General features: G+C 34.5%; 1 protein-coding gene across 25 annotated transcripts in view; it reads left to right on the forward strand.

Moving 5' to 3' along the window:
• Window positions 1–15,787, forward strand: part of MPDZ (multiple PDZ domain crumbs cell polarity complex component) — a 176,782-nt gene that overhangs the window by 43,437 nt on the left and 117,558 nt on the right. For all 25 annotated transcript variants that reach the window (XR_010148765.1, XR_010148764.1, XM_009456297.5 and 22 more), the window contains 2 exons: window positions 14,222–14,431; window positions 15,093–15,232. Coding sequence is in view for 23 of the 25 variants with exons in the window: in XM_009456297.5 (XP_009454572.2) it covers window positions 14,222–14,431; window positions 15,093–15,232 (350 nt within the window). In the remaining 2 variants the exon portion in view is untranslated. The remainder of the gene's footprint in view (window positions 1–14,221; window positions 14,432–15,092; window positions 15,233–15,787) is intronic.

Raw genomic sequence — 15,787 nt, forward strand, 5'->3', positions numbered from 1 at the left:
GAGGTGGTTGTAGCGAGCCGAGATCACGCCACTGCACTCCAGCCTGGGCGCCATTGAGCACTGAGTTAACGAGACTCCATCTGCAATCCCGGCACCTCGGGAGGCCGAGGCTGGCGGATCACTCGCGGTTAGGAGCTGGAGACCAGCCCGGCCGACACATCGAAACCCCGTCTCCACCAAAAAAGTACAAAAACCAGTCAGGCGTGGCGGCGCGCGCCTGCAATCGCAGGCACTCGGCAGGCTGAGGCAGGAGAATCGGGCAGGGAGGTTGCAGTGAGCTGAGATGGCAGCAGTACCGTCCAGCTTTGGCTCGGCATCAGAGGGAGACCGTGGAAAGAGGGGAGAGGGGAGAGGGGGGAGGGGGGAGGGGAGAGGGGAGAGGGAGCTCTGGCTCTTGCCATCTTGTCTGCTCCTTACTGTACACATGGCTGGCAAAAAGAGAAGATGTAGCCACCATTTTGAACATGCCTAGTCCCAGGTAGTATAGTCCAGTGGGCACAACTGCTGGCATTCACCTGTGCAAGCTTACAGCTTGGTTGTTTATGTCTGCAGCTCAGTTTCACAGGCTGCTCTTTGTTAGAGAAGAAAATGATTTTGGGGCTGCTTTTCTGGAAAACCTTACCAAGGACTATACCCTCGCTATCTGCCTAAGTAATTTCTTCTTAACTCCTATATCACTGTGAAATCTGAAACCAAATCAATAAGTATTTCACTCTCTACTACAGGAAAATCTATTTGTCTATCTTGCTCTTTGAATTTTTTTTTAACTAAAGCTTAATTTATATTACATTAGTCATTTGGAAAATTTGAAAAATGGAAAAATCACATTTCTCGTTTCATTATATAATATACAAAAGTTATACTTGCTGATATCAGTTGCAGTCTTATCAACAAATTCAAGTTATGGAAAGGTGTCAAGCTCAAGGTGGCAGATACAGATGTTCTAAAATTCTAATTTTCACTTGAAAGCTCAAATTTTATTATGGGCGGCAAATACTGTCTGTTGTCTTCCTTGAAGTGACAGGCTTACTTTGTTTATTTTTGAGAAAATGTATTTTCTGTACTCAAGTCTATATAATCATAGTTTGATTTTCAGTATTTTTTTTTTCAAATATGATACAAAAAAAGTAGCTAGGCTAGTTCAGCTTGCAACTCAAATTAGTGCTTTTCTGTGAGACAATCATTGAATTTATTATGCAGCATAAACACTTTGTACTTACCATTTTACCTTTTTTTTTTTTTTTTTCGAGACAGTGTCTTGCTCTGTCACGTAGACTGGGCTGGAGTGCAGTGGCATGCTCATGGCTCACTGCAGCCTCGACCTCTTGGGCTCCGGTGACCCTCCAACCTCAGCCTCTGAGTAGCTGGGACCACAGGTGTGTGCCACTAGCCAGGCAATTTTTTTTTTTTTTGGAGAGACGGGCTTTTGCCATGCTGCTCAGGCGGGTCTCGAACTCCTGGACTCAAGCAATCTGCCCACCTCAGCCTCCCAAAGTGCTGGGATTATAGGCGTGAACCACCGCTCCTGGCCTGCTTACCATTTTGAAACATGGAATATGAAAAACACATGTTCTTGAGGGTCAAGATTTAATAAAATTAACAAGTTTTACTGTATCAAGAATTCGTAATTTAAAGGATGGAGAAATAGAATATTGCTCTTTATGTTAGGCGCTGAAAGCAATTTGTAGTCTTTTTTTCAGCGTACCTTGGACACTTCTATCCACCCAGTAACAATAATAAGAAATAAAGATACTATTAAAAAAGATCAAACGTATTTGAAAAAATAACCCATTATTTTTGAAATTAGGATCTCGGTGGAAACTCAGGGGAGAGGTAAAACATCCTGGTATGTTCTACTTCATTGTAGGAGCGAAGTTTTTAAAAAAGAAGGTAAACAATTTTTTGATAACAATAATGAAAAGACTTTAAAACAAAACTATGTTTTAACTTCAAGTTATTTTCCAATCTTTATTCGAGTGTTCATAAATATTTTATGAAATTTGGGGAAGTGGGAGTCTTAATTTTTTTACCTAAGTATATTCCCAAAGGTTTTAGTGTCATTTAGGCCTTCTTAAAGAAGAAGAAAACGAGTTTATAAAATACACATGGAGGGCTGGGCACAGTGGCTCACGCCTGTAATCCCAGCACTTTGGGAGGCTGAGGTGGGCGGGTCACCTGAGGTCGGGAGTTCGAGACTAGCCTGACCAACATGGAGAAACCCAGTCTCTACTAAAAATACAAAATTAGCCAGGTGGGTGGTACATGCCTGTAATCCCAGCTCAGCTACTTGGTAGGCTGAGGCAGGAGAACCGTTTGAACCCGGGAGGCAGAGGTTGCGGTGAGCTGAGATTGCGCCATCGCACTCCAGCCTGGGCAACAAGAGTGAAACTCTGTCTCAAAAAAAAAAAAAAAAAAAAATATATATATATATATATATATACACACACACACATATACATATATACATATATACACATATATACATATATACATATATATACATATATACATATATATACATATATATACACACACACATACACACACACATATATACAGAAACACACACACACAAAGCCCAGCATTTAGTGCAGTATGCCTTGTGGATTGATTTTAATAAAAATCTCTTATTACGTAGTTTTAAGAATGAATAAGATCTTTGCAGGTTTGAATAAAAACTAAAATATTAAAATAATCTGTTAACTCCTCATTCATCCACTTAAGTCGACAGCATTGTATAAAAGCTAAAATCTATAGCTTTGTATTTGATTTTGTCATTTAACAGGTTATAACAATCAGTGTTACACTGGGTAGATTATTGATCATCCAGGTACACCTTCCCAAATATAAAAAGGGAAAAGTCAGAGTCTTACATACTCTTTATTTCCTTGTTTAGTTTTTAAGTGTTCTTTGCTTTCTGTCTTTAATTTTATAGTTCACAGTTTAACTTTTTTAGCACAAGGGAATTTTAAGACAAATATGCATTTGTACCTATATAGGGGCAGGTGCAGAAAATTTACATTTTGATTACTTAAAATGACTCCATCAGCATTCTTGGGTTAAGGACTTATTTTCTAAATTGAATACCCTTATCTTTTAAATTTATCAGCAAATGATAGTCAAAGGCTACTTAAAAATATCTGCAAAGTATAATGTGTGTTCTCAATCACTATGTTTTGGTATTTGAGAATTCATGGCTGTGAACAGAAAGGTATCTTATCTCAGTATCTGAGTGAACTAAGCCTAGTAGAATAATTTTATAGGATATTTAACACATTAGTGATTATGGAAAGCATTTTGTCACTTTAATTACTATCCCTATCACCTAGTGATGTTTAAGACATTTTAGATGCTCAATAAATACTTGAATGAATGAAAGGAAGGTCTCATAGAAAATGTAAAATTGTGCTTGTTCTATTTGAAAATATTGTTTTCCCTTCTTATAACTTATTGCTCCATTTTGTGTCTCATTTAGTTCAGGAGCTAGGAGCTACCTTATGTCCAAAATAGTTTCGTCACATTAAGCTAATTCCCTTTGAACATGCAGTTCAATTTCTTTAATTAGCTTTAAAAATAAGGGTCATTAAATCAGAGTGCCACCATCAATTACTGTGCAAGGGTTTGCCTGTTCAATAATGCATCAGAGCTGTGCTTTAATCAGTATTTCACTGAAAGATTTATGAAAAAGGAGGCCTCTCTAGGTTCCAAACTTGAAATGGAGTCCTATCATGTATAAAAAATTTTTCTTGTGATTGCTATCATGTTTGGTGCTGTATTTCATTGAAGGCTCTCAGCATCCTATCTTTGCATTTCATAGTTGGGATCATTTCCAGAGAGTGTTTTACAGCATTTTTGGTAAATTCACAAGAAAAAAAGCACATGTTTTTGTCCTGCAAGAAGAAAATACAAGGTGCATGATTAAAAAAAAAAATTCTGCATTTCTAAGAGGTGCGTCTGTTACAGCAAATTCCCTGAAGAATGGCTTATTTCTTGTTTCTCATTACAATAAGGTGTAGCAAATAAACAAAAAATATGGGAAACTGAACTAGCAATGTATGTCAGTTTAAACAGTTTACCAAAACTAGGCTTGCAAAAGCAGTAGTCATTTTTTCTTACTAACCTAATTTAAGATAACATATATTTTAGCTTTTAAATGATATAATATCCATCAAACATACATAAGTATTTTGGTCATTTTATTCTTACTGCTATACTGTGTATTGAGAATAAGTCAAAGTAACAGAATCATAAAACAGATTTTGATAATCTACCAAAAAATGCTTTATGAAATAAAGTTTGATCCTAAGCAGTCATTTTTGTAGGTAATTACAGAAATACTTATGCAAAAATGGATGGTAACCACTAAAAGCTATTAATATTAACTTCCTTTTCACTTAACAACTCAGAAGGAATAGATGAAATATAAGAAGTGATATTTTAATGCTTTATAGCACATTTAGTTAAATGAATATATGTATTTGAAAATATTCTATTGGGTTAAAATTGAGTGCATTATCATATTGTTATATGGTCAAAATATTATAAATGTTATTATCGAAAAGAAGTATAAGTAATTTATAATCTTGAAATCTCATAATTACATTAGCCTTGTACCAACATATATCAAAATAGTGTGAAAGTATGGCATAATTATTATTTCCAAAAAAGAATTTGGTATGCAATAAAACGATTAAAAGTTTTAAAAATTTATAATATTTGGGGAAGACAAATCTAAATGTATTACAGAGGTTAAAATATGTTTGTTGAGGATTCATCTTTACCTGAGCAGTTGTTAAAGGACTCCTTCTGGGAATGGGAATTAGCCAGTTGAATCCACATCAACCCTGTGGAGGGCCACACATCACAGTGGTAGACCAACTTTGTCTTCAGTTATTTAGTTCCTGTGCTCTGCATTCATTTTAAGGTGAATGTCTGGTGAATGAACTTTAAATTCATGGTTGCGGATAGACAAGGTGTAGCTTTATGTATACAGGCTGTCGCTACTACTTGCCTTCTTTAAGAGGCGTGTTTTTACATCATTCACTGGAATGCCCCAGAGTTTTTGCTTTGATTATATGTCTTATTTTGCAAACTTTGAAAAATTGAGAAATAACATACATTAAAGGGAAAAAGTGTGGCCAAGGATTTTTTTAACAAATTAAATATACATGTAACCCTCACCGAAATCAAGATATGGAAAATGATCAACACTCATAATTTGTTTCACCTTTCAGTCAGTCCTAATCCTCCCCTTTAGGAATCACTATTTTGACTTTATCTCGGAGATAAGTATTACTATTTGAATTTTATGTAAATACAGTCTGAGCATATATGCTTTGTGCCTGACTTCTTTGTCTTGTCTTTGTGTCTGTGAGATTCATTTGTATTGTATGTGTAGCAGTAGTTCTTTTTCATTTTCTGTTTGAATATTCTAGAATATACTTGTCCACTCTTCTGTTGATTGCAGTTTTTGGCTGTTATAAATAAATCTGCTGTAAACTTCCTATGTTTTAGGAAGTTTTCATGTTTTAAACTTATGAATACTAAAACCTATGTTTTAGTATTCATAAGTGTGTATTTCTCTTGGATGTTCACTTAAGAGTGATATTTCTGGGTCCTAAGGTATATATTCAGCTTTCGTGGATTCTGCCAAACTGTTTTCCAAAGTGATTATAAGTCCAACTCTCTCACGATATTTAGTGTATGAAAGTTCTTGTGGCTCCACATCAATGCTCACACTTAGTACTACCCACTTTAAATTTATTTTCTCCAATTTTAATGACTCTGGGGGATATGTTATAGTATCATTTTATTGTTTTAATTTGCATTTTCCTGATGAGTAATGATGCTGAGCACCTTTCCATATGGGATTGGTCATTTGGATATCTTCTTTTGGTAAGTTCCTGGTTTTTTTTTTTTCACCCATTTTTCTATTGATTTTTCAGTCTTTTTCTTACTGATTTACAAGAGTTCTTTATATTTCCTGAATACAACTTCTTTGCTGGGTATTTGTATTTTAACCATTTTCTCCTTTGTGTTTTGCCTTTTCACTCCTTTAATTGTATCTTTTAATGACCAGAAGTTGTTTTTATTTTAAAAACAAATTTTAAATTTTAAAAATAAATTTTTTTCTTTGTGGGTATTGCTTTTTTTTTCTTTTTTGCCCTATATAAGAAACCTTTGGCTACTTCTAAAATACAGAGATTTTCTCTCAGAAGCTTTATTAACGTTTTACCTTTTAAATTTTGAATGTGGTGTGAGGTAGAAATAAAGTATTTATGTGCATGTGTATGTTTATAAATAATTTTCCATTTGAATATCCATTTGACCCAGAACTATTTATTGAAGAGATCATCCTTTCTCCCTTGCATTGTCACTATTGTTGTAAATCACGGGGTCATATATGTGTGGGTCTGTTTCTAAACCCTATGTTGTGTTGCAATTAAACAAATTTAATCTTATTCTAAACAGATTTTTAGAAAACATTTTAGTTTCTAATTGTTTTGCTGGGAAATACAGTTTATTTTTTGGTATTGATTTTACATCCACCAGCTTACTAAGTTCACTTATTAAAGCTAATGGTTTATTTGTGGATTCATTTGGATATTCAGTACACACAATTATGTGGTCTGCAAATAATTACAGTTTTTGTTTCTTCAATTCTAGTCTTTATACTTTTAATTTATTTTCCTTGCCTTATCGTATTACCTAAAACCTTGGGTCTAATATTGAATAGAGGTGGTAACAGCATGGATTTTATCCATTATTTTCTCCCATCTTTTGAACTGATCCTGTTTTTCTCCTGTATTCTGTTCATTTTGTGAATTAGACTAAACGATTTTCAAGTGTTAATTCAACCTTACATTTCTGGAATGCCCAACTTGGTCATAATCATTTTCCTCTTTAAGTATCTTTGAATTGAGTTGTTAACATTCTCATTTAGTATTTTTCTATTTATGTTCATGATCTATAGCTTTTCTGTCTAGTATAATCCTTGTTAGAGCTGGCAATTGAGGTTATGTTGGCCTCAACCAAAAAGCAGAGAACAAGTCAGCCTTTTTCTTGTCACAAAAAATTGATGTTAATTCAGAAAAAAAAATGGGAAGAATTTACCAGTGAAGCTCTCTAAACCTGTTCTTGTTTTATTTTTGCGGGGAGGGGGGATTTTTAATAGTGCATGCAATTTCATTGATAGATATAAAATTACTATTATTATTATTTTTTTTAAATAGAGTTGCTCTTTGTCACCCAGGCTGGAGTGCAGTGGCTCACTGCAACCTCCACCTCCCAGGTTCAAGTGATTCTCCTGCTTCAACCTCCCAAGTAGCTGAGATTATGGGTGCATACAACCATGCTCAGCTAATTTTTTGTATTTTTATTAGAGATGGGTTTTTGCCATGTTGGCCAGGCTGGTCTCGAACTCCTGGCCTCAAGTAGTCCACCCACCTCGGCCTCCCAAAGTGCTGGGATTACAGGTGTGAGCCACTGCACCTGGCCAAACTATTGATATTTTGATAAATGTGTTACCAAGGAATTTGTTCATTTCATGTATTTTTTTCCCCATTTTTTTGCATAAGGTTATTGCATGCCTGTAGAGTCTAATTATGTTCCTTTTTTTTATTCCCAAAGCTGGAAATTTATGTTTGCTATATTTTCTTAATCAGTATTGTTTAATACTGATTAAACAATCAGTTTTCTCATCTTTGTTTCAAAGATCAACTTTTGACTTTTTTGAATTTCTTTATTGTATCATTTTCCTGTTTTGTTGATTTTTGCTGCAATATATGTTATTTTCTTCCTTTTCTGATTTGGTTTTCTGTTTTATTTTAGCTTTTTGATTCGGATGCTTAGCTCATTGACATTTTGTCTTTCCTTTTTTTCCCTCTTACATCTAAGTCTAAGTTTCTAAGCATTTATTTAGCTGCATATCCAACATTTCTGGATGTAGTTTGCAGTATATGCAGTATGTCGTATCTTCATTATCATTCAGTTCAAAATTTGTTTTAAATTCCTCCCTCCCCTCTTCCCTCACTCCTCTCCCTCTGTTTTGTTTGTTTGTTTGTTTTTACTTATATAGATTAACCTAGCTATCCCCACAATCAAGATCAGATCTATTTTAGCACCACAAATATCTCCCTTATTCTATTCTTTTATAGTCATATTTAACCACTTTCTTACATTTGTAACCCCTGGCAACCTTTAATTCATTTTCCATCTCTATAATTTTGTCATTTCAAGAATGTTATAAAAATAAAATCATAATGTATGTGACCTGTAGAAATTGGCTTGTCTTCATGCAGCATAATGCCCTTGATATCTTGAAGTTGCGTATATTAATATTTTTCTTCTTTTATTTTTCAGTAGTATTTCTTATTGGATTTACCTACTGAGGGATATTTTGTTTCCAATTTTTCACTATTATATATAAGCTGCTGTGAGCGATTGTGTATGGATTTTGTGTGGACCTAGGTTTTTATTTCTGCACAATAAATATCCAGGAGTGCAATTGCTAGATTGTATGGTAAATGCATATCTAGTTGTTTTTAGAAACTGCGAAACTATTTTTCAGTGGGGTGTACCATTTTACATTTCCACCAGCAATGTCTGAGCAATCCAGCTTCTCTACATCCTCACCATTCTGATAGGTACGCAGTGATATTTCTTTTTGATTTTAGTTTGCATTTCTTTAATGGCTAATGATGCTAAATTTCTTTTATGTACTTATTTGCCAGCCATATATCCTTTTTCCTGAAATGTCTGTCTGTTTTTTTCTGCCCATTTTCTAGTTGGATTTTTTTACTATTGAATTTTGAGTTTTCTTTATATATTCTAGATATGAGTCATATGTCAGATATATGTATCCTTGACTTATTTGATTCTACTTTAATTAGTACTTTTACCACTTTCCAAAAAATGCAAGGAACTTAAAACACTTCAACTTTATTTATCCTACTCCTACCTTTTGTGCAACTGTATGTACTTTAATTACATATATATTTAAAGCTCTACAAGTTTAAATTATTTACTGGTTTAAGGAATTCCTACTGATTTACATTTTTAAACTCCTTTTTGTACTATAATACTTTCTGCATAGGGATCTTCTGAGATTTAATTTTTTTTCTGCCCAAGATTTTATTCTGGTATTTCTTTTATACAAATCTAAGGTAATTGTGTGTGGGGTGGATGGGTGTGTGTGTGTGTGTGTGTGTGTGTGTGTGTGTAAGTGTGGTGTGTGGCATGAAAAATCTAGGTTGTCAGGTATTTTTATCTTTTTTTTTTTTTTAAATCATCTTGTTAACATCTGGCCTTTATTGTTTTTCTTGAGAAGTCAGCTGTTGGTCTTATTGTGCTTTGAAGATTAGATACCTTTTTGCTCTAGTGGTTTTTAAGATTTTCTTTCTGTCTTGGCTTTTAGCTGTTTTGCTATGGTATGCCATTCTAGTCAGCCTCTAAGATGGCCAGTATTTCTTGCCTTCTGATATTCATGCTTCTGTATATTCCCCTGTTTGATGTGGGCTGGATACTGCCTTCTTTGCATCAACAGAGTATGGCAGAAGAGTTGGTTTCTTTTTGATACCTTTAAAGTGGTTTATTTATTTGTTTTTAACAGCTCTTATAGACATTTTTAATTGTTCTCAGTGGAAAGGTTACTCTGATACAGTTATTCACACAGAGTGACTTTCATTGTATATAGAACTAAAGATAAATTATGTTTTCTTGGATGCTACTCTAGAAACAGCTCTCCTAGCACACCTGCAAATGAGGAACTTCCTAAGAAGATACTGTCCATTTCTTCTGGAAGGCATATTGAATGATACCCAGGGCACTAAACACTTGTCTATTCAGAGATGCTCTAGTTTGTGTCCTTCGCTAGCTTGTACCAGCTAAATGTGCATTTCTCAAAAAGTCATTTTTAAAGCTATTTGTACCAGTTGTATTTATTTTATAATTGCACAACTTTATTATATAATATACAAATTTATGACAAGTTTTTCTATGAAAATATTTAAATTATTTTGATAAACTATATAGGTGAATTGATAAAACAGTTATTGGTGAAATTGTTAGTTATGTTAGATCAAACTGTAAAACATATTTATGATAAAAGATGTTTATGATTATGAAATTTGTTACAGGCTGAGGATCCCGCACACCAAGATCTAATGGCTATGGTATGTTTGCATAGTAAAAAGTATTTGGGCTTATGCTATGGTAAGCCAGATTGAACAAATTGCATGTATGAAGAAATCCTATATACAAATGAATATACATGTGTTTTAAGTTAAAATAAGGTACATATTTTTTCTTTGTTATTTTTTCTGCTTTACTTGACCTTTTGTAGTATGTGACTCAATACTGGTTCTGACTGCATCTTTTAGGAGGACTTTTCCTGTACTTTTAAATACTTATAAGGTGTTTTAGTTTGCCCTTTCACATAGAATTTGCAGACTTTTAAATCGAATAAGTTGTATAATATTTAGGTTATGTTTTAGGCAATAGCACTAATTAAAATCCGTAAATTAATATATGTTTATTTGCTAAATACATAAAAGCCCCTTTTAGACTGAAATGTTCAGCCAGAACTTAAACAGAAAACAGATAATTATTTGGTGACTCTTGCTCATTTACTAATAAATTCCATAAATTATACAGAATGTTTATCTGTATATAAAAATTGCCAGATATTTATGTTTTCTTTTGTTTATTTTATATTCTATAAGCCAAGGATGAGAATCAAGATCTTTTCATTAAACATTTGTGGCATGACTGCTATGAACAGACCTATTAAGGCAAATAAGATACACTCGTATTCCTCAAAGAGATTATAGTTCAGAAAGCCATTTTAATAAACAATTACAGCATAATCAAAGGTGCCTTTCTGCTTTTTCTTATGAGTGTAAATTTGCCAATTTATAAATAAGACTTTTGTATGGTGGTATAATTAAATAATAGTTTTTAAATATGTGATCTCTATAACCTCTGCTTTTGCATTTATGTAGACCTCAAGGTCAGGGATGAAGCAGGAGGAGTCATTGACCTTCCTCAAACCTTTAACAAATTAGGAAATGACAATTGATATTAAATACTTTTATACAGTTCTCATTTTGTAATATTTTACTTGTTCTGCTCTCACTCACTTTACTCTTAGAATGCCTGTATACCTAATCTTTCATAATATCAGAGCTTCTCTTTTACCATGAATCTCTTACAGACAGACTCTCTATTCTCGGAATGCGATTTGTTCATTCTGGCTTACCATAGCATAAGTCCAAATATTTTTTCCTATGCAAACATACCATAGCCATTAGGTCTTGGTGTGTGGGATCCTCAGCCTGTCACAAATTTCATTATGCCATCTGCTTCAACCTGAGCTGCGTGTCTTTATTGAGCTGGCAGACTTTATTGAAGTTGCCATGGCTCAGGATAAAAAAAAAAATCAATCTTGGCATAAGAAGCTTACTTTTGAAAAAATAATAATTGATCATGCCTGCTATGGATTTTAAAATAAACATTTAAAAGGATTCCCAAAAGTCTCTTCTCAACACATTGATCTCTTTTTCATCTGTGATTGTAGAAAGCTAATATAATGGTTAAGTTATTGGTAACTTTGGTAACTTAATGAGTTTTCTGTTTTATTTTTAAGGATAGGTAACAAACTCTTATGTATAGATTTTGGTGACATATTGTGAAATATTTTGATAGCTTCTGTCAGTGGATGTTCTTTACCTAATGTTTTATTTTAAATGATATCTCAAATGTTTTGTGGATAATACAAGGACTGTATGTTTTCTGTATAATACAAGGATCATAGGAACACCGTGATGAAAAAAATCTAGGTCACAAACAACTTAGCTGTGTGACTTTACGTAATTTCATCATCCTTAGAATTGAGATGATACTTGAGAGGTTGTTCAGGAGATTGGATCAGAGTTAGATCCTTAAAAAATAGATAAACATTTTTTTTTCTGCCAATGTATGTTGAACAACTCTGTATAAGGCATTCTTCTAGAGAATGAGGGCATAGTAAAAATAAAATAGTCAAAAATTTCCACTGGATAGTTTTTGCATTCTAGTCAGTCTCCACTGACTGGGATGAAAGCTTCATGACAGCAGGGTGTGGATCAGGTGGTAATGAGTGCCATGAATTAAAACAGGGCAGAGTAAGTTCGTGGAGTATAATGGTGCTGTCTTAGATAGGGATGCGAAGGAGGACTTTTCTGTGGTGAGATTAGGCACACCTGAATGAAATAAGGAAGCATGTGGATATTTAGGGAAGGATATACCTGTTTGGTAGAGTGAACAGCTTGGCACTTTGAGGCACAGTGAGGAGGGGAGCACAGCTAGGGCTAAGTGGGTGAGGGACAGACTGCTAGGAGATGAGGTCAGAGAGTGACCCAAAAACATCAATGAAGTAAGCTTTCTGATAAGTAGTTATAGATAAAAAGTCACAATCCAGACACCCAACATAAATATGAAATTAGGATTTACTGCATTGCTTTATTATTATTTAGATTTAACTTCAAACTCTTTTAAAAGGCACACACAAATAATTATAGAATCATTTCCCAAAGTGGGATGATCTTTTCCATTGTTGTTACGTGTGTCATTGTACTTGGAGTTAGCCAGACAGCACGATTTGAGGGCACAGTCCTCCAGACTGCCAGTGCTGCCCCACACTTCTGATACCAACTGTGGCGAGTTAGGGTCCAGCTACAAAGTTAAAGGTATAAGGATACACAAAACCACCCTCACTTATGATGTCAGCTGCAAATTTGCGTGGTTCCCCTAGCCACCTTGAGGTTTCATAATTCACTAGAAGGTCTTAGAGAATCTCTGAAATCTGTTAAACTCCTGGTTATGATCTATGGTAGGGAAAGGATGCAGTCAAGAGTCAGCCAAAGGAAGAGATGCGTAGTGCAGATTATGGGAGGATTCCAAACTGGAAGCTTCCATTTTCCTGGGAAAGTATAACTCTCCCAGAATCGATGTGTAACAATATGTATAGAGTACAGCCATGTGTCATTAGGTGATTTCATCCTTGTGCAAACATCGTAGGGTGTACTTACCCAAACCTTGGTGATGTAGCCTACCACACAGCTAGGCTATTTGGTATTGCTCCTAGTCTACCAACCTGTACAGTATGTTACTATATGGAGTTCTGTATGCAGTTGTAGCACAATGGTAATTATCTGTGTTTCTAAATATAGAAAAGGTACAGTAAAAATGTGGTTAAAAGATAAAAAATGGTACACCTGTATAGGACACACGTACCATGAATGCAGCCTGCAGGACTGGAAGTTACTGTAGGTGAATCAGTGGGTGAGTGGTGAGTGCATGTGAAGGCCTACGACATTACTGTACACTACTAGAGAGTCAATATACTGTATGCTACTAGATAGCCAATATAATGGTTGAGTTATTGGTAACTTTGGTAACAATGAGTTTTCTGTTTTAAGGACAGGTAAAAAACTCTTATGCATAGAGTTTATACATAAGTTATAAATACTGTACACCTAGGCTATAGTAAATTTACAAAAACTTTCTTCAATAATAAATTAACCTTAGCTTACTGTAACTTTTTTCCTTTATAAAGTTTTAATTTTTTTTAAACTTTTGACTCTCATAATAGCACTTAGCTTAAAGCACAAACACATGTATAGCTGTGTTTGCCTGTGTTGCAAACCCAGGAAGATTACCTGATCTTGGTGTTCAGAATTTTTTATTGGGGTGTTATTTCATAGGTGTGATTGATTGTCCTGCCTATATGATTAAAATTCAGCTCCGAGTTTGGGCTTATATCATGTGACCTTGGGGCCCACCATGAAGAAGAAAGATACCTCATCACTCAGGAAATTCTGAGAGGGGAAATTCTGAGAGTTTAGAGGTTACTTCATAGGATCTGGGGACAGAAAAATGTATGTGTGGATGTATATATTTATGGGTGTGTTTTAATGAGTACCCTGAAGTTGAACCCTGGAGGTAGTTTTTTAATTTTCCCATCTAATAAATGGTGCTGCATTGAACATTTAGTGATGCACACACATCTTTGTGTATTATCCTAATGTTCATCCTTGAAATAAATTTCCCAAAATAGAACTGCTGGATTAAAGGATTTGGACATTTTGAAATTTCATTTGTATGTCCTTGTACCCTTGGGATATTTTCTATGAAATAGTTTATGGAATGTCAAAATTCTTAATAATCCCTGCATTACTCTTAGGTAAATATTGCAACTTCAGCAACTTCAAATATTGAATATGCCCACGTTCCTCATCTCAGCCCAGCTGTGATTCCTACTCTGCAAAATGAATCGTTTTTATTATCCCCAAACAATGGGAATCTGGAAGCACTTACAGGACCTAGTATTCCACACATTAATGGGAAACCTGCTTGTGATGAATTTGATCAGCTTATCAAAAATATGGCCCAGGTAAGAACATTTCTTTCTGTTAGTTATTGTAATACCTGTAATAATTTAAGAATGTGATCAAGTTATGGATAATTTGAAGAATATAGTGACATTTATAACATCTGAAAACATTGGAACAAAAAGTCAGTTTTGTGGGAGTTTAGATGGTTCAGACGTTTTCTATTACAGTTTTATCATCATTTAAATTTGAGTATTATATGTTGTATATAGAAATATTCTTCAGGATAAAGTGCTAACAATTACCTTGGAAAAAATTTTTTCAATTTCTTTTTTTTTAAACAAAGAAATGATTCTAATAAGATGACTGTTACTGCAGTAATTGGCTTTTAAGTTTTTTTTGAGACATGCCTTGCTCTGTCACCCACACTGGAGTGCAGTGTTGTGATCATAGCTCACTACAGTCCCAAATTCCTGGGCTCAAGGGATTCTCCTGCCTCAGTCTCCTGAGTATCTAGGACTATAGATGTGTGCCACCACACTCACTAAGTTTTATTTTATTTTTTATAGAGATGGGGTCACATTATGTAGCCCAGTCTGGTCCCTAACTCCTGGCTTCAAGTGATCCTCCCACCTTGGCCTCCCAAAGTGCTGGGATTACAGGCGTGAACCACCATGCATGGCCTGGCTTTTAGTTTTATTTCTTGCTTTGTTTCCTAAACAGGGTCGCCATGTAGAAGTTTTTGAGCTCCTCAAACCTCCATCTGGAGGCCTTGGGTTTAGTGTTGTGGGACTAAGAAGTGAAAACAGAGGAGAGCTGGGAATATTTGTTCAAGAGATACAAGAGGGCAGTGTGGCCCATAGGTGAGATGGTCACGGCGTCTTCTTTGTTTTTCATCCCACGTTCTGAAGGTTTTGGTTACTATGCAGGAATTTAGAAAAATAATAATGAATGGAAACAAAAAATTGAACATAATCTGTTATTAACCAGTTTTTAGAAGTCATTAATATTGTTGTGATAAAATAGCAGGTTCTTTGAAATGAGAGTAGCTTTTAGATATAGTCATAACTCAAGTTTTGATAAGGAAAGAAAAATTTGAGGATAACATTATTTTCATTGTTAATTAAATGGGCTCTTTTTGATTAGATTTTTAAAATTACCATGCTAGAAATGACCCATAATAATTCGAGCTGCATTTTTTTTATATACCCAAAGCAATAATTTAATATAGTTGTCCCTCAGTATCCATGGGGAATTGGTTCCAGGACTCCTGCAGGTACTAAAATCTGCAGATGCTCAAGTCCCTTATATAAAGTGGTATAGTATTTGTATATAGCCTGTGCACATTCTCCCATATATTTTAAATCATCTTTAACTTATAATGCCTAACACAGTGCAAATCCTATGTAAACATTAGT

Source organism: Pan troglodytes, chromosome 11 (genome assembly GCF_028858775.2).
Source record: "Pan troglodytes isolate AG18354 chromosome 11, NHGRI_mPanTro3-v2.0_pri, whole genome shotgun sequence".
Lineage (NCBI taxonomy): Eukaryota > Metazoa > Chordata > Mammalia > Primates > Hominidae > Pan > Pan troglodytes.